The 20,705-nt window shown below is 36.3% G+C and overlaps 1 protein-coding gene across 4 annotated transcripts in view; it reads left to right on the forward strand.

The window, feature by feature from the left end:
- Nucleotides 1-4,122, forward strand: part of nphp4 (nephronophthisis 4) — a 313,994-nt gene extending 309,872 nt beyond the window's left edge. For all 4 annotated transcript variants that reach the window (XM_022670986.2, XM_022670983.2, XM_022670984.2 and 1 more), the window contains exon 30: nt 3,811-4,122. In XM_022670986.2, the coding sequence (XP_022526707.2) occupies nt 3,811-3,951 (141 nt within the window). In that variant the 3' untranslated portion in view covers nt 3,952-4,122. The remainder of the gene's footprint in view (nt 1-3,810) is intronic.
- Nucleotides 4,123-20,705: the final 16,583 nt, after the last annotated feature.

Here is a 20,705-nt window from a genome sequence, read left to right on the forward strand (position 1 = left end):
ATATATATATATATATATATATATATATATATATATATATATATATATATATATATATATATATATATACACAGACTCTGCGGCGTCTATGTAAATATATGTCTATATTTGTTTGTTGGAGAAACTGTTAAAATTATACCATATCAGTTAGCATAGCCAGAATTCATACCGTATGTTGCACTGTTGTTTTTTGAGATATTTAAATGTGCTTCATAGTACAAAAAATACGGTAACTACAGGCGTTCTCCCCTTATCTACTTGTGTAAAAAAAAAAATCTGATTTTTTAGGTCGTATTTATGCAGAAATGAGCAGAAAGCAGTACTGTACCTGCAGGCCTTTACACTTTAATCAGCAACTGTTGATAAACTGCAGCAACAACAGTAATTGCAGCAGAAACAGTAACATGCAGCACGCTCGCCCATTACACCGCCGTCACACAACGCTAGCCAGACCCAAAACCATTATTCCCCGGTATTAATTTTTCCCTGAAAGAAAGCGATATGTGCGAATGGGGGAATGTTAATTTCATCATTGACTGCGTTCGCTGATTTGCTCAGGCGCTTGTGAGTCTCGTCCGACAGCTTTCGCGCCGTATCTCGGCCTCTAAACGCGAGAAACGCCAGGAAACGCGAGAAACACGAGGCCAGCGGCTCCTCGACACCAAATATTAACGATGCCTGCACGCCAAATAAAACTGCTGAACGTCGTAAAGAAAGGAAAGAGCCTGTTGTGTTTTCCCACCAGTCGACACCGCCTCAATTATCTTCTCTCCTCTGAAATATATAGCAGCTATATTTCTTAAAAATGTGTAGAGATGTGCTGTTTTTTCCCCCCTGTAAGAAAGAACGTGTCATCTGAAACTAGTTTCCCAGCCAGAAAACAAAAGAGGGATCGATATCTGTGAGCTTTTGAGGAGATTACTGTATAAATCCACAGCACGGGGCCATATGTCTCAGCCGGCCATTAGAGATAATACAGAGCGAGGCTGAGGGAGCGAGGGGGAATCTTCTCCCGACTTTTATGTACTGCTGTGACTCGGCTCCGGCTTACAGTAAACTACCGCTCTGTGCGCTTCTGTTTCTAAAGGGATAAAATCAATGTTTTCAATATTCTAAAAGCCATCTGCCTCCAGATAAATACATAAACCAAAAAAACCCCACTATAAAAGAACTGTAAAGATAGTGGACCTGTGCAATTACGCAGTAGGAAGTAGCATGAAGAATCTTTGTTTCTATAAATATACCGTATTTTACAGACTATAAGCACCTTTTATACATAAAAATGCAGCTCAAAGTGCTTCACGATAAAATTAATCAAATCAGCAAAATGTAAAAGTAATATTTAAAACAAATAAAACAATTAAAAAGTAACAATTTCAGAAAATAGTAGAAAATAAGACATTATTAATAAAATAAGAATAGGTCTGCAGCTATTGATTATTTTAGAAATCGAGTAATCGGATTAAACATAAAATAATGAATGACCAATTGGTTTAATTTTTAGATTTACAACATATATTTCCACACTGCAAACACAAATAGAAATAAAAGAAAAACACACAAAATAGACAAATACCACAGGTAATAATTTAATAATTAATTATTTAATAAATTAAGTTAAATTATTTAAACTTAGGATTTCTTATAAGTATTAAATATAGTGAATTAATTAATAATAAAAGGCATAAACATTGACTTTATATTGTGCATCTTAGCTAAATGACAATACAGTAAGTTCATGGCTCAGCTAACTTTAACATGTATTTATTTATATTTAACTTCACAGCGCTGAGTTTACTGATTAAGGTACATTAATGTTAATCTCATTGATTTGTTATAAGTTAAATTTACCTGCTCTCTGCTATAAAAAAAAAAAACTCCGCCTCCTCCACTTCCTGCTTCCTGTTTGTGGGTGAAGTAACGCTAAGCGCTGTTTCACATTAAAAGTCCCCGCTAAATTTCGTGCTCTGCATTTTACAATTAATTAAACAATTACTCGAGGCACAGAAAATTAATCAATCGATTTTTTATATCAATTAACTTGAATTACTCTAGTAATCGTTTCAGCCCTAAATAAGAACAAAAGCATTTAAATAGAAAAAAAAATGAAGCTATAAGCAGAACAGAACTAGTAGAAAGCTAAGATAAACAATAAGGTTTTTAGCTGTTTTTTTATAACTAGTAAATGCCTGATGAATATTAATTGGTAAAGCGTTCCATATTTTTGCTTCACCAGTCTTTTTGTGATTCATTCTGGGAATGTTTAATAGAGCAGCTCCTGATTACAAGGCTGCATTATAAGGCGCACTGGACCAAGTGCACAAGCCGTTCTACTAAAATGGTTCAAGAAGAATAAAGAATAAATGTAAATGTTGTGAAAGGAGCTGAAGTGAGCAGTTAATGTGAGAAAACCCACCAACATCCCAGAGTTGAAGCCGTTTTATACAGAGGAATGAGCTTTGTTTCTTTAAATTATTATTATTTTATAGACTATAAACGTACTGTATTATAAAGCTAATTTCTGGTCTATTTTCATACATACAGTAAACTGGATGTTAATCTACACAGATTTATCTCCTGAAAATAGTTTATTTGGGTAGATAAAGCGCTTATTTACCGTTAATTTACAGTAATCAGCAGCAGCAACAGCAGTTAGCAGTGCTTAGCGCTAGTAAATGCCGTTCAATAGTACTACACCGAGGAAAGCTGAGTGTTCTGGTAAGTTAGGGTGATATTAGCTAGCGGTTTTTCACACGTCGCTTGTTTTAACACAGTAAACACACAGACTACAGTCCGATATACTCACCTCTGACCAGGCAAAAGAGCTAGCACTGAGGTTAGCAGCTAATGCTAATACTTCTCCAGTCTCTGTGTTGGAGAAACTCTGTAAACTGAAATTCCTGTATAGTGATGTACTTCAGTGGTAAATTTCATATATAAGGATGATTTTTGGGAAAATTAAAAGATTTTACATGCACCTTATAAAGTGAAAAATACGGTAGTCATAAAAACTAAAAGACTAAAAAGTGGTCGATACAAAATTTCATTCAAAATGTGTAACCACACCAGATAAGGGGCAAGACAACACCCATACTCAATCACTGTACATCAGCTCATTATACATTTAAACATATTCTCATCTATTAAATCCTACTTTTAGTGGCTTTAAGTGCAAAGCACATTAAAATACCTTAAAATCATAATGCATTAAAACTCAACTTGCTGGTGAAACTCTGGTGCAAGCTTTTAATTTCTGACCTTCTTCAGTCTTCTTATTTTAATATATATAAATATATTTATATATATTTTTTTTACAATTCACATCTATTATCACAACTATTATTTATCATTTTATTCAGTAAGATTTTTTTTTACTTAATTTCTTTATTATTTAACTTTCCTTATTTTTGCTTTCTTAAACTTATTTATTAACATTTGACCTTACTTCCTTGTATCTTAATTTGATATTGCATATTCATTATGCTTATTGCTTTTGTCAATTGTGATTATATAAAGTTTTTTTTTTATTTAACCTTTTGAGTGTAAACTATTATATATGTATTAATTTATTTTAGTGATGTCAATCAACTAAAAAACTTAATCCTAGAAATCAGGACCATATTCTGTGATCAACTTCCATTAATCGCATATTGTTAAATGTAAATACAAGAATATAGCCTGTACAAATATCCAAATAAGTCTTTGTGCTTTAATGCTTTAACGTTGACATCCCTAATTTTATTTAAGTTTATTTATCTATTGATTTATTTATTAATAATTAATATATTTAATACTTACCTTTGTCTGCAGATTAAAGGAGGCGAGAGCTACAGCATCGGGCTGCGATTCGCTCCCAGCCAAAGTCCCGGAACAGAGGAGATCCTCATCTTCATCAACGATCTGGAGGACAAAAACGAGGAGACGTACTGCGTCAAAGTCGTTTACAGATAACCCCTGAAAACCCTACTGATGAACCCCATTCCATCAACGTCCTGTACAGATAACCTTCCTCTTCCTCACTGCTTTTTATATGTAATTTGCTTCTGTTTTTTACACACAAGTGCAAATAAAAGCAAACAGCAGCTCATTCAGATCTTTCATTAAAGCTGAGCATCATCTGATCGCTTGTGTTTGTGTGTTTTGTCTGTTTTTTGGTACAGAAATGGTTTTATATGGATTATCGGGTCGAATTTGAGCAGAACTGTGATTTCTTCTAAAAAAGCCTGGTCTGAAAAATCTCTGTTTCTTTGAGATCATCAGTCCAGATGCCATGAAGATGATAAACTATCCTGACAAACGTTTATAGTTGATAAAGAAGAAAAAGAACCAGAGATAGATCTGTCCTTCTATCCGAGGATTTACACTGTGACCAACTGCTGTATTTATAATAAAAATGTTATGCTATAAAACTGAAGAATTTAATACATTTTAAAAGGTCATTATATGTAAGTATAACAAGAATAAAGTTCAATCGTCTCCTGTCAAACAATAAAAATGGACAACTATTATTTAACTTAAATAAATTACAAAGAATATAAATATACAATTAAAAAATAATACATAAAAAACAGCCCCTGTTTATAATATACAGCTCTGGAAAAAAGGAAGAGAGCACTTCAGTTTCTGAATCAGTTTCTTGTTGTTTTATTCTATAAACTACAGACAACATTTCTCCCAAATTCCAAATAAAAATATTCTCATTTAGAGCATTTATTTACAGAAAATGAGAAATGACTGAAATAACAAAAAATATACAGAGCTTTCAGACCTCAAATAATGCAAAGAAAACAAGTTCATATTCATAAAGTTTCAAATATAAATATTCATTTCGTGCATCTTGGCATCATGTTCTCCTCCACCAGTCTTACACACTGCTTTTGGATAACTTTATGCTGCTTTACTTCTGGTGCAAAAATTCAAGCAGTTCAGTTTGGTGGTTTGATGGCTTGTGATCATCCATCTTCCTCTTGATTATATTCCAGAGGTTTTCAATTTGGCAAAATCAAAGAAACACATAATTTTTATGTGGCCTCTTATTTTTTTTCCAGAGCTGTATATAAGAGGTTATATATTATGGGAGGTTAATTGATTGCAATGAGAGCTTTTTGGCAGCTGTGATACATAAAAAAGGCCCAAAAACAAAAGTCTGATCTTAAAAAAAAGTCCAGTTTTTGGGGAAAACCACAAACCTGGCAATCCGAGTTACAGAGACAATTTACGAGTGCAATACAAAGGCAAATACTAAATAATACTAATTAATAAACCAATAATTATAGAAATAATAAACAGACTTAATTATTTGAATTTCTTGTCTCTTAATAAAGTGTTTGAGAGCATCAGTTAAAGTAAAGTAGTGAAGAGGTAGAGTTACAGGTATACAGTGAATAGTGAATATTTGAGTAATGTTCTAATCCAGATTATGAGAAGCAACAACTACTCAACTAAATGAAATGTGATGATAAATACTTAAAGGTCAAAATAAATAAAGGTCAGTCAATCCAAAAGGAAGAATTTCAAGACCTTTGTATCCTTAAGTGCTATAACCAAGCAAAGACCATTAAAAATGTTACAATGAATGAATTTCAACTTATATAGCGCCTTTTTAGAAACCAAACGATGCTTTACAATTTACATTTTCACACTCAATCACATTACACACCAACACTCATCCACACACTGGTGATAAGCAGCAGCCAATAGCACACAGCGTACTCTCAACCAGAAACCACCGTCCATCTGGAGGACTGCATCCAGCACTACAGCATTTACCCAGAACAGAGTGCCCATCCATATCTGGGCACAGTCATACATACATTTACACACACACAAACTTACCTACATACCACACACTTTACACATACACCAGATCAGTTTAGAGTATCCAATTTACCAGATCAATTTACCAGATCAATTTAGAGTATCCAATTTACCAGATCAATTTACCAGATCAATTTAGAGTATCCAATTTACCAGATCAATTTAGAGTATCCAATTTACCAGATCAATTTAGAGTATCCAATTTACCAGATCAATTTACCAGATCAATTTAGAGTATCCAATTTACCAGATCAATTTACCAGATCAATTTAGAGTATCCAATTTACCAGATCAATTTACCAGATCAATTTAGAGTATCCAATTTACCAGATCAGTTTAGAGTATCCAATTTACCAGATCAATTTACAAGATCAATTTAGAGTATCCAATTTACCAGATCAATTTAGAGTATCCAATTTACCAGATCAATTTAGAGTATCCAATTTACCAGATCAATTTAGAGTATCCAATTTACCAGATCAATTTAGAGTATTCAATTTTACCTGATCTCCATGTTTTTGGACTGTGGGAGGAAACACATGCAGACACGGGGAGAACATGGAAACTCCACCCAGAGAAGGACTTGAACCCAAGACCCCAGTGCTGGGAGGCGAACGTGCTAACCACGTTGATGGAACTGGCAATGATGGAACTGGCACTCATCAGCACCTCTGTTTCACAAGATAAGTTCATCAGCCTCAGAAACAGCAGGTTAACAAACAGCTCCCCAGATATGAGTATTTTGGTTTGTTTAACACTGTTTGTTACTACATGATTCCTTATGTGTACCTTCATAGTCTGATAGATCACTTTCACTAATCATTTACTTCAATGTAGGGAACATAGACTGTATATAGCTGGACAGAGCATCGTCTCTCAAAAGTGAAGCCACCACAGCCCTCTGCTGTTCGGCTGAAGAAAGCTGTTTAACTCCACCCATCCCCATAGGTTTCAATGGCAAAACAGACAACTTTCAATCACGTTTTTTCTAATATACTGTAATTCTACCTCCTTTATTTAAATGTAACAGCTAATGTAACCTCTGCTTATATTGTTACATTTTTATATCCCCACAGAATTCGGTTTTTAAAACGTTATTCAGCTCTATTCAAAACAGGTGTGGTTATTGTAAAAGGGCTGGTTATGGGCGGGACCAATAACAGACCGTCAGCTCCGCTCTGCTCCGCTCTGCTCTGCAGCCTGTGACCTCGAGGCAGCCCTCAGGGGCGGGGTTATTTACATGAGTAGGCTGTCTCTCCACAGTCTTTCTCCCTCCTCTGGTCTCTACTGCGCTCTACAGACTCGGGTTTCAAGATCGCCAACATGGAGGAAGATTTTGGCTTCATTTTCATTGAATGAATGGGAACGGCGACAAAAAATTTTTATTTTTTTTTGAGACCAAGTTTCCTATAGATCTCTCATGCGTTCCATATGGTCAGATCCTGAAGAACAAAGCTTCAGAGATCAGTAGAAGTTCCCGTCAGCACCTGAGACTCTCTAAACAGGCAGGAATGGTAACGGTGTCTCAGGCTGGGGTGGAGTGTGAAGCCTCCTGCAGGGGCTGATATCTTCTCAGCAGCTTCCTGTGGAGATGAAACAGCTCCGTTATGGAGATAAGGGGTTTTAGCTGTAAGAAACGGAGGGCCCGGGCCTTTTTCTGCGTGTTTATCGCTGAGCTGGACCTCCTGCAGGGGGCTGTTATCACCCTGACCCAGCGGGGACGTCCTGCCCCCGGCGATTCTGCTCCAGAGTACCCTGATCTACCAACATCTCACAGAGACTCCCTATTAAATAACAACTCCGTTCAGTTAGATTTATTTCCTTATAAAAAAAATAAATAAATCTAAGAAAAAATAAATGTGTAAAAGCTCTGATGCATGATTCATATCTGTTGCATACCAGAAACAGATATTCACACTTCACCTAAAAATACTGGCTTAATAAAATGCCTCAGAATGTGGTTTAAAATTAATATTTTGTACCAGCTATCATTATTTTTATATCACGAGACATTTTTTGACTGTTGCCATTGATATTTATTTGCTATATCTGTCTGTAAACATTTTATAGGATGTGTAAAATATAACCTTTTAACCTTTCCTAACCACTTAGCACAGTTAGTAGCTAATGCTAATGCTAATACTGCTCCAGCCTTGGTGCTGGAGAAACTTCACTTAAACTCCTGTACTTCTGAAACTCTGTACTTCAGTGGAGTGGCTTTACTGCTCCTTAATATCTGACTGATAGAATTCATACATAAGGAGCATTTTTGGGAAAATAAAAGGATTTTAAAGTGCGCCTTATAGTGAGAAAAATACAGTAATTAACATTTCTACTTAAGTAAGGTTACAAAGTATTTGTACTTCATTACATGATTTTATTATTTTTTTTACTTTTCTTATATCCAAGTTTTAAGTGCAACAGGAATTGAAAGTCATATTTTCAATCATTTTTCCCAATTATCTCATCATTTCACTCTCATATTATAATTCTAATGGAAACAATATGCTAAAAATTAAATTTACCCTTCTGTTACTTATTCAGTCAAAGTGGCAAACTCTTTAAATGTTTGCTGATACTCAGGATTAGTGGTGGGCAATACGGCCCTAAAATTATATCACGATATTTCATGGTATTTTTGCGATGACGATACTGTTGGCGATATGACAAAACACTGAAAAAAAAAAATAAATAAATAAATTTATTTGTTTATTTATTTAGTTTTTTAAATACACTCCTGCACCAAAATATGACGCATATAATATGATATGATATGGCACACCCCTAACTGAGATATTAAAAAATACAAGAATTTTATCAGATTAGTAACAGAAGTCAATGATCCAGAATGATCAGTCATGATACTAATAATAATAAAGCACTCCAAATATCTCTATATAACCAAGATTAAAGTAAAATAAATGATACTGGACAGTAGGGGTGGGCGATATGGCCCTAAAGTAATATCACTATTTTATGGTATTTTCGCGATAACGATACTCTTGGCGATATGACAAAACACTTTAAAAAATATTTTAAAAATATAATATAAACTGCAAGAAAAAAATTATATATATATATATATATATATATATATATATATATATATATATATATATATATATATATATATATATATATATATTATACAATATAATACTGCACACCCCTAAGTGCAATATTAAAAAAATACAAGAATTTTTATCAGATTTGTAACAATGTGTCAATGATCCAGATTGTCATGATGTTAATAATAATGCACTCCAAATATCTCCATATATCCAGGATTAGAGTACAATAAATGATACTGGACAGATATAATCTGTATTTATTAGATATATAATGGGAAATGGGGTGGGTGATATGGCACGATATTTTAGGGTATAATATCGTTCACGATATTTAAAATATTTGACGATATTATCAGGTACGATATGATATGGCACACCGCTACTGGACAGATGTAATCTAGTCTCTGGTAGATATACAATAGGAAATGAGAACAGTGTGAATTTTGTTGACAATACTATTGCGTCTGATATGATATGGCACATTCCTACTCAGGAAACCTCACGTTTTTGATTGTTTTCAGTCTTCAGAGCATGTTCAGAGAGTATGTGTGCTATCAGGACTAGCGTTAGCATCTTAGCACGTCTGTTTAATTGTTAGCGTTCCGTTGAGGGATGAGTTTATACAGAGCGGCAGCAGCAGCAGCAGCAGCGCTGCTCTCATTAACATCTGTGGGTCTTTAAACGCCGCTCTTCGCCATCAAGCCTGAGGCGACTGTGTGTCAACAACCCAGGCATTAGCAGAGCGCTCGGGTACGAACACAAGGGCGTATTTCAGCATGCAGCGCACACTATACACAGCAAACGGGGGGTGAAAAAGGTGCTTAGACAGACAATAAAGTGGGCAGGGTGAGGAATAAAGAGTTTGCAAACTCATTTGTTTGTGTAGAAGCTCTCAGACAGACTCAGCGCTGGTGAAAACCGTGTGTTTTAGATGATCCCTCGTGAGCCAGAACTCGACTCATGCCAGAGGTTTCAGATTTCACTCCTTTAAAGCTGAATTTCTACAGGGAGCTCCTGAGGCGTCCGGGTTAAAAACTGCAGCTAATGACTCCTAAATAGGGGTGGGCGATATGGCCCTAAAATAATATCACGATATTTCATGATATTTTTTGCGATAACGATGCTCTTGGCGATATGACAAAACACTTTTTAAAAAACTATTTCAAAAATACACTATACACTGCAAGAAAATAAAAAAATATATTTATTATTACATACAATATAATACTGCACACCCCTAAGTGAGATATTAAAAAATACAAGAATTTGATCAGATTGCTAACAGAAGTCAATGATCCAGAATGATCAGCCATGATACTAATAATAATAAAGCACTCCAAATATCTCCATATATCCAGGATTAAAGTAAAATAAATGATACTGGACAGATATAAACTGTCTCTAGTAGATATATAATGGGAAATGGGATGGGTGATATGATATGATATTTTAGGGTATAATATCATTCACCATATTTAAAAGTTTTGATGATATTATCATGTACGATACGATATGGTACACCCCTACTCCTAAACACTTTATATCATATCTCGTTTCTCAAGTATCTTACAATTCGTCTCTCTTCTTTCATTTTAATTCAATAATAAAAAATATATATATTTAACACTTTCTATAAAGCATGTATTTATTTAAGCCATTACAAATTATGCTGTTATAACCCATTAAAACTTGTTAAATAAAGCTGCAAGTGGCAATAGATGGTCAAAAACACGTCCCATCTCTCTCAACTTTTGCAACTCTACTTACAATATCCTATAATGTTTACTTAAATGGCACAAACCTTGACAACGAGTTTAATTTTGGCCATATAACTCAGGAAAGACATACATGTACCTGTTTTTTCAAGCTTTTGGGGCCATAAATAGTTAAAAAGCCAACATTTTTTTTAGATAACTGTTCATTTTTAGGGTCTCCAGCTTGCTTCAAGACCTTGGCTTTGACTTGATTCTTTAAAAATCCAGAGACTAGTTCGAAAAGTGCAATTTTTCCACAACTGACCAAAGACAGCAAGCTTAGCAATTTTCCTCATAATATCCTTCTACATAAGCAATATCATTTTTTTTATAGCACAAATCTTGACATTGAGCTTTATCAAGGTTTTGGGGCCATAAATAGACAACATTTTTTTTTTTTTTCATTTTTTAGGTTATATTTTATTTCAGGCTCTCAAGTTTGCATCAAGACCTTGGCTTTGACTTGATTCTTTAAAAATCCAGGGACTAGTTTGAAAACTGCAATTTTTCCACAACTGACCACAGACAGCAAGCTTAGCAATTGTCCTCAAATATCCTTCTACATAAGCAATATCATTTTTTTAAATAGCACATTGAGCTTTATCAAGGTTTTGGAGCCATAAATAGTTAAAAAGACAACATTTTTAGGTAATTATTTTATTTCAGGCTCTCAAGTTTGCATCAAGGCCTTGACTTTGACTTGATTCTTTAATAATCCAGAGACTAGTTCGAAAAGTGCAATTTGACTGACCACACACAGCAAGCTTAGCAATTTTCCTAAAAATATCCTTGCAAATGAGCAATATATATGTTTTAAATAGCACAAACCTTGACATTGAGTTTGAATAAGGTTTTGGGGCCATAAATAGTTAAAAAGACAACATTTCTTAGATAACTGTTCCCTTTCAGAGTCTCAAAATTGCATCAAGACCTTGACTTTGACTTGATTCTTTAAAAATCCTGAGACTAGTTTGAAAAGTGCACAATTTCCACAACTGACCACAGGGAGCAAGCATAGTAATTGTCTTTACAATATGCATGCAAAAAAAAAGCAATTTTTTTTTTTTTTTTTTTTTTTTTTAAATGGCACCAAACTTAAAATTTAGTTTGATTAAGGTTTTGGGACCATAAGTAGTTAAAAAGGCAACATTTTTTAGATAATTATTTTCTTTCAGGCTCTCAAGACTGGATCAAGATCTTGGTTTTGACTTAATTCATAAAAAATCCAGGGACTAGTTTGAAAAGTGCAATTTGTCCACAACTGACCACAGACAGCAAGCTTAGCAAATTGTTCTTATAATATCCTTTTAAATGAGCAATATATATATACATATATACGTATATATATACATATATATATACACGTATATATATATATATACACATATATATATACGTATATATATATATACGTATATATATATACACATATATATATACATATATATATACACATACACATATATATACACATATACACATATATATATATACACATATATATATATATATATATATATACACATATATATATATATATATATATATATATATATATATATATATATATATATATATGGCGCAAACCTTCGTGTTGAGTTTTATCAAGGTTTTAGGGCCATAAATAGTTAAAAAGACAACATTTTTGAGGTAACTATTTACTTTCAGGGTCTCAAGACTAGCTAGAAAAGCACAATTTTCCCACAACTGACTATTTGAGTGCATTATTAGTATCACGACATTCTGGATCATTGACTTCTGTTACAAATCTGATCAAAATCTTGCATTATTTAATATCTCAGTTAGGGGTGTGCCATATCATATCGTATGCATCAATAATAAAATGTAAATTTCATTTTTGTTGCAGTAGTGTATTCTTGAAATATATATTTTTTATTGCTCAGTGTTTTATCATATTAGCAAGAGTATTATTATCGTGAAAATACCAGGAAATAATAATCGTGATATTATTTTAACGCCATATCGGAGATCTTTACCCAAAACAGATAAAACAATTTTTTGGCATGGGTAATGCTATGCCCCTATAGCTAACATTATATGCCTGTTGAGAGCATTGGATAAAATCACTGTATATTCTGTGTATTAATGCTAGGGGAAAAAACGGAGGTAGGCTTTTTGACAAAAAAGGTCCATTTCACAATAGATTTCCTTCTTTAACATTATTATTATTTACTCTTAATCACATGTAGTGCTGTGCGATATGACGATAAATATCGTTGGGACAATAGAAAAGTGTTTATCATGCTATTTACCTTCTATCGTCTCTACAGTAATTTCATAAATTATTCATGCAAATATATAAAGTAGGCTATGATGAAATGTATTGGCGTGGAAACTTTGCATAAACTCGGTTTATATAAGTGATAATAAAGTAATCTTTGCAAAGAAAAGCTTCATAATGTGGTTTTGCGATGTGACGTTACGTTACTGCATCTACCTCATCTGTTCTCATTTGATATATTTCACATATATATTGCTGCACTAAAAGGTAGTAATTCTCATTTGTGAAAGTTTGGTTTAAAGTCACTTTGAAATAAAGTTGAAAAAACTGAAAACATACTCAAATGTGATATATCATGATATATATTGTTATCGTAAAATAATATTTATAATAATTATATCACATATCGTGATATATGATTTTTCCCATATCGCCCAGCACTAATCACGTTTTATTAATTTTAATTACATTTTTAACTTTTTCTTCTTTTATTTTCTCTCTTTTCCTCTCCTCGTCTCTTCATCTGGGTTTGGCCTCTGCAGAATCAGCGTTTTAGTTTCTCAGGAGTTGGAGTTTAATACAGATATCTCACTTTTCTGTGTGTATATTTGTGTGTGAGTTTTAAGCCTGTGCTGACACACACACACACACACACAAACACACACAAACACACACAAACACACACAAACACACACAAACACACACAAACACACACAAACACACACAAACACACACAAACACACACAAACACACACAAACACACACAAACACAAACACACACACACTCACAGAGAGAGAGAGAGAGAAAGAGCTTCAAAAAGAGCAGAAAAAACTCAATATATCAAAGAGTCTGAGAAACCCTATCATCTCTCTCCAACCTGCAGGTTTGTCACACCCTCCTCCCTCACCACCTCCACCAGCACAGGAAGATTTCAGTGTGTGTGTGTGTGTGTGTGTTACTGAGGCTGCATTCATAAGGACTAAAAGGAAATGTATGAGGGTAGGAATGAGACGAGGCGAATGTACAAAAAGGTTTTTTAGATACAGGAAAAAATAACATATCAAAAAGTTAATAGTAGTAATAGTGAGACACACTATGATTGAACATAATTCAATGATATTGTTAATCTCATAACCCCTATTCAGACAGGATTAGTTTCTCAGGGGGTCTTTGGGTAATTTTCTCTTTTATGGGGGTTTTTATTCTCTGTGATTTTATTCCTGTCCAGAACGATCATGTGCATGTTTTTCTCAGACGTCCTCTGATAAAGTTACAGGCTGAATTATCTACTGTTTTTCTCTGAACTCTAAATGTGCTCCTCCGGTAATTTTAGTCCCGTCCGGACCCACATCTCTGAGCTTCATCTCCTCGCGTTTAATAAAACAGCTATTTGTACACTTTTGGCGCAGCACGTTTCCACGGAGATTCACATAAACACAACAGAGAGTGGAAATGGAGGAGCTACTGAACTACGATGTCATGTGACAGAGAAAGCCTAAAAACTAAAACTCACTGGTCCTCCTGTTTTTTCAATTGCAGTCTCTCCTTTTGGGGCCAAAAATAGTTAAAAAGCCCACACTTTTTAGATAATTATACACTTTCAGGGTCTCAAGCTTGCGTCAAGACCTTGACTTTGTCCTGATTTTTTAGAAAATCAAGAGACTAGTTCGAAAAAAGCAAAAAAAGCAAAACAACTGACCACAGACAGCAAGACTTAGCAATTGTCCTTTCAATATACATGTAAAAAAGCAATCTCTTTTTTTTTTTTTTTTTTAATGGCACAAACCATGACACTTTTGATTAACGTTTTGGTGCAATAAATAGTTAAAAAAGCCAACCTTTTTTACATTATTTTCTTTCAGACTCTCAAGATTGTATCTCTCTCTTTCTCTCTCTTTCCACGGAGATTCACGGTAAAAACACACAACAGTGAGTGGAAATGGAGGAGCTACTGAATGTGATGTCATGTGACTGAGCAAGCTTAAAAACTCACTGGTCCTCCTGTTTTTTTGTTTTTTCAACTGCAGTCCGGATGCAGGAGTTTTATCACTAAGTAGAAGAGTGAAATATTTTACACAGACGAACCCCTGAGAAAATAATCCCGTCCATTTCTGTGAAGCGTACACACACACACAGACACACACACACACAGACACACACACACACAGACACACACACACACACACAGACACACACACACAGACACACACACACACACCCCAGTGGTGGTTTAATGAGCAGAACAGAGAAGCATATGGAGGATGTATACAGGCAGCTTCACTCTCAGCTTCATCATCATCAGCCTCACTGCTGTAGGCCAGCTTAACCGCTCTCGTTTATCCTCCCTCTCTCCCTCTCTCCCTCCAAATCACTCTCCCTCCCTCCCTCTCTTCAATTCACTCTTTCTCCCTCCCTCCCTCCCTCACTTTCTTCCCCTCTATCCCTCTTTTTTTCTCTCCATGTCCCTCTCTCCCTCCCTCCAAATCAGTGTCTCTCTATCCTCCCTCACTTTCTTCCCCTCTATCCCTCTTTTTTCTCTCCATGTCTCTCCCTCCCTCCCTCACTTTCTTCCCCTCTGTCCCTCTTTTTTCTCTCCATGTCTCTCCCTCCCTCCCTCACTCACTTTCTTCCCCTCTATCCCTCTTTTTTTCTCTCCATGTCCCTCTCTCCCTCCCTCCAAATCAGTGTCTCTCTATCCTCCCTCACTTTCTTCCCCTCTATCCCTCTTTTTTTCTCTCCATGTCTCTCCCTCCCTCCCTCCCTCACTTTCTTCCCCTCTTTTTTCTCTCCATGTCTCTCCCTCCCTCCCTCCCTCCCTCCCTCACTTTCTTCCCCTCTATCCCTCTTTTTTTTCTCTCCATGTCCCTCTCTCTCCCTCCCTCCAAATCAGTGTCTCTCTATCCCTCCATCTCTCTTTTTTCTCTCTTCAATTCTCTCCCCCCCTGATTTTCTCTTTCCCACTCTCCCTTTTTCCTCTTGCTTTCCCACACACTCTCTCAACCACTTTCTTTCACTCTATCCCTTTCTCTCCAAGTCTCTCTCTTCCTGGTTTTCTTTCCCACTCTCTTACTCTTTTTCTCGCTTTCCCTCTCTCTCCCTCTTTCTTTTTCTTGCTTTCCCATACTCTCTCCCCCACTTTCCCTCTCCCTCACTGTCTCTCCAAGTCAGTCTCTCTCTCTTTCTCTGACACTTTTTTCCCCTACTCTCTTTTTCCCACTTCCTCTCTTTCTCTCTCTAACCCTCTCTCTCTCCCTCAATTTATTTCCCTCTATCCCTCACTTTCCCTCTCTCCCACTCCCTCTTTTTCTCCAAGTCTCTCTCTCCCTCCCTCCCTCCAAATCAGTGTCTCTCTATCCCTCCTCCACTTTCTTTCCCTCTATCCCTCTCTCCTTTTCTCTCCAAGTTTCTCTCTTACTCTTTTTCTCGCTTTCCCTCTCTCTCCCTCTTTCTTTTTCTTGCTTTCCCATACTCTCTCTCCCATTTTCCCCCTCTCTTTCTCTGACACTTTTTTCCCCACTCTTTCTTTCCCCACTTCATCTTTCTCCCTCTCTCTCTAAACCTTTCTCTCACTCTCTCTCCCTCAATTTATTTCCCTCTATCCCTCACTTTCCCTCTCTCCCACTACCTCTTTTTCTCTAAGTATCTCACCCTAACATACTCTCTCTCTCTCTCTCTCTTCCCCACTAAATCTCTCTCCAAGTCTCTCTCCCTAATTCACACTTTCCCACTCTCTCCCTCCTTCTTTCACTCTCGTTTCTACTTTCCCTCCTTCCCAGTCAGTCTCTTGCTCTTTGACTCTCTATCCTTTTCCAATCCCTCCATCTCTAGCCCAATTTCTCTCCAAATCTCTCTTTTTAAACTCCCCCTTTCTCTCCAAGTCTCTCCTCATGACTTACTCTCTTTCCCACTCTGTTCCTCCTTCTTTCTCTCGCTTTTCCTCTCTCTCTCCCTCTCTCTCACTTTCTCAATCTCTTTCTCTCTAACCCTCTTTCCCCTCACTCTCCTTTTCTCTCTCTCCCTCTCCAAGACACTCTCCCTGACACACTTTCCCTTCTCCATCTCTTTCCCTATTTCTTTCCCACACACTCTCTTCCTCACTTTCTCTCCTTCCATCCCTTGCTTCCCTGATCCCTGATCTTCCAGTCAGTCTCTCTTGCTCTCTATGTGACTCTCTCTCGCTCTTTCCCACTCCCTCCATCTCTCCATCTATTTCTCTTTAAATCTCTCTCTTTCTCCAACTCCCTCTTTTCCTTCAAGTCTCTCTCCCTGACTCACATTCTCTTTCCCAATCTCTCTCTCCGTCTTTCTTTCTCTCGCTCCCTCTCCTCTCTCTTTATAAGATGCTTTATTCTCAAGAAGCTTTATTTGGCAGGACTATAATAATATTGATAAAGCATTACAAAATAATAAATACTTTTTTCCATTCTTTTCTCATCCCATCTCTCTCTCTCTCTCTCTCTCTCTCTCATAATCTGTTGTAATAAATGCAAAGCATATTTTGAACGACACCATTGTTTATTATCTTTTTAATCCAGGAGTGATACAATTATTCATATTGTACCGGTCTGCATCACTTCTGTAGATTATATTAATCTTTTCTCCGAGACGCTGATGGGAGAGAAGGGTCTGGGCCTGAGAAAGCTCTTAAGAAGCATAGAAGAATAAACTTTATTCAGTTTTAAATTACAAACAATGAAAAAAAGGAAATAATTATTGCTGATAAACTGGTGTAGTTCTGTCTCAGGCAGATATAAATGACATAATAAATGTGGGGTCTGATTAGACACTAGATATTACCACAAGGAGGCATAATATGGCTTCCTTCCTTCGCTGCAACATAAACCTTTCGAAGTGTACACTTTTGGGTAGTGCACCTCTTGGTGAGAGATTGCTGAAAACTAGACATAGCCTTTTCAACACATTAAAGCTCTATCTGGACTGGATTAGTTTCTCAGGGGGTTCTGGGTAATTTTCTCTTTTATGTTTTTTTTTTATCCTCTGTGATTTTATTCCAGTCCAGAACGATCATGTACGTGTATTTTCTGATAAATAAATTACAGGCTGAATTATCTACTGTTTTTCTCTGAACTCCGTGCTCCTCCGGTAATTTTAGTCCTGTCCGGACGCACATCTCTGAGTTTCGTCTCCTCACGTTTAATAAAATAGATATTTGTCCAATGCCGCGCACCGTAATTACTCTGTTGCGTTTCCACAGAGAGTTAAAAAAAAAGTAAAAAAAAAACAAAAAAAAAAACAACAGCGAGTGGAAATGGAGGAGCTACTGAACGCCGCGATGAAGTCATGTGACCGAGAAAAACTAAAGCCTAAAAACTCACTGGTCCTCCTATTTTTACAATTGCAGTCCGGATGCAGGAGTAACCACACTGGCTGGTGTTAATCTAGCCAACCTTACTGATATGATAACACCTCACAACCTATACAGGTATGGTCAATCCCATGCCAGCCACTCTCTGAGGTAACACTATATGGTTAGTTTGCAGTACATAAGTCCAATTAAATGTAAATGTGTTCTCATTAAGCAGCAGTAGAGGAGGAGAGTTGAGTTTATCAGGCTTGATTTTATTCCGCTGTTCCTCTGATAGATTTTAACAGCACCGTTACAATAATAAAGCTCGACCCAACAAATTACGCCCCAAACGTCCACCGCTCTCATCAAGTCGGATGTAATTAAATTAAATTTTTTATTAGGGTGCGATGAGGAAAACAGAGCGAAATGGTCTGTTTTCTCTCCGCTGGACCAATTTCACTGCCACTTCTAAAAAACAAGGTTATTACATTTTTATGAAGCAGCCAATTTTAGAGAAAGTGGGTTTATGAGGGGAGCCGTCCCACGCAGACGTCCGGAGATGAACGCGGGAGAAGAAGAAGATGAGAGAAATGGATTGGACTTAAACGGTGTAAGAGCGAATTACTGCAGCTCTTTGCGGATCTTCGTTTTTACAAATGGCAATTATGTCAAAGTTACTCAAAGCTCTCTCAACTTTATGATTCTGTAAAAAGGATGTAGAGTCTGGAGTTTGAAAGAAGTTCCTGTGCTTATTTAAATTAAAATAAAAAAGTACTGCTCCTAGGCCTGTCACGATAATCACATTATCGACTAATCGTTCAATAAATTAACATAACCTCAATTATTATAATAATCGTGATATCGCCCACTGTGTTTGCACTTACAAAATGCATTTATATTGTGCACTTATTGCACTTACATATATTGTGACTATGGATGTAACCCGGTAGCGCAGACTCACAAAAAGACACAGGGAGTAAATGAACTCAAAATGTACCTGAATTAGGAAAAATATTCTCTGAACTCCATTGTCCTCCGGTAGTTTTATTCCCGTTCAGACGCACATCTCTGAGTTTCTTCTCCTCATGTTTAATAATATAGCTATTTGTCCACTGCCGCGCGCCGTAATTACACTTCGGGCGATTGAGCATTTCCACAGAGATCCACGTAAACTAAACACAACAGCGAGTGGAAATGGAGGAGCTACTGAACGCTGTGATGATGTCACATGACCAAGAAAAACTAAAGCCTAAAAACTCACTGGTCCTCCTGTTTTTTTAATTGCAGTCTGGATGCAGAAGTTTTATCACTGAAGAGTAGAAGTGTGAAATATTTTTCACAGACGTCCCCCTGAGAAAATAATCCGGATAGGAACGTCTGGATAGGGCTTTAAAGAAATTTTGCCCAGTTAACAAATCAGGTGAGATTATATCACATAAATTACCTGGCCTAACCCTAACCACACTGGCTGGTGATAATCTAGCCAACCTTACTGATATGATATATGATAACACCTCACAACCTATACAGGTATGGTCATTCCCATGCCAGCCATTCTCTAAGGTAACACTATATGGTTAGTTTACAGTATATAAGTCCAATTATATTGTGCACTTATTGCACTTACATATATTGTGACTGTGGGCGTGACCCGGTAGCGCAGAAGCACAGAGACACACAGGGAGTAAATTAACTCAAAACTTACCTAAATTAGGAAAAAATGGAAAAATCAACACCCAAAACAAACTTAAAGAAACACAGTAACGGCCCAGTGCGGCTCTAGTTGCTTAAATTTAGTGTCTCTTAGGTTCATGTTGCCTCACCCTTCAATTTACCGTCAGCGTATCTCTTGAGTAAAGGCTGAGGCAAAGTCTTTATGCTGGTCCAACGCGGGCCAGCTGGGACAGACCGGGGCTGCACGTCATGGTGTTGGGCGGACCCATGGTTCCCCTGCCTCCGCACTTCTCAATGTCTATATTTACATTATTTATGACTATAACCTACTTTGGTTTAAGCTGGAAACTATAACAGGAATGGAAAGATTATTGTCTTTAAAGGGGTGCAATTCTTTTGTTGCGATATGTTATCATTATATTAGTGCCATTTGATGGTCTTAAAACTGCCAACAATATCGTTTATCCCAGTAAGTTCTAGGACAACATATAGTTTGAAAGAAAATATTTATTGTGACGGGTCTAACTGCTCCATAGGAAAACCACTGACCTGTGCTACAGTACCTTTAATAGACAACCTTCAGAGAAGCATCAGGCCTGAACGTACTTCACACTAAAACTACTAAAAAGCTACACATAATGGGTTTCAGGAGTAGTTTCCATTGCATTTAAAAATTTATTTTCATGCATTTCCTATTGCACTGTACATCCAAGCTCCATTATAAACACAATCCCACCACAAGGGGGCGCTACAGCAACCGCTAAGAGGAATATAGACTACTGTGCATTGACAAAAGTATTCGCACACCCATTATTTAAATACACGAAATCGAACACGG

This window comes from Astyanax mexicanus, chromosome 12 (assembly GCF_023375975.1).
Source record: "Astyanax mexicanus isolate ESR-SI-001 chromosome 12, AstMex3_surface, whole genome shotgun sequence".
Classification (NCBI taxonomy): domain Eukaryota; kingdom Metazoa; phylum Chordata; class Actinopteri; order Characiformes; family Acestrorhamphidae; genus Astyanax; species Astyanax mexicanus.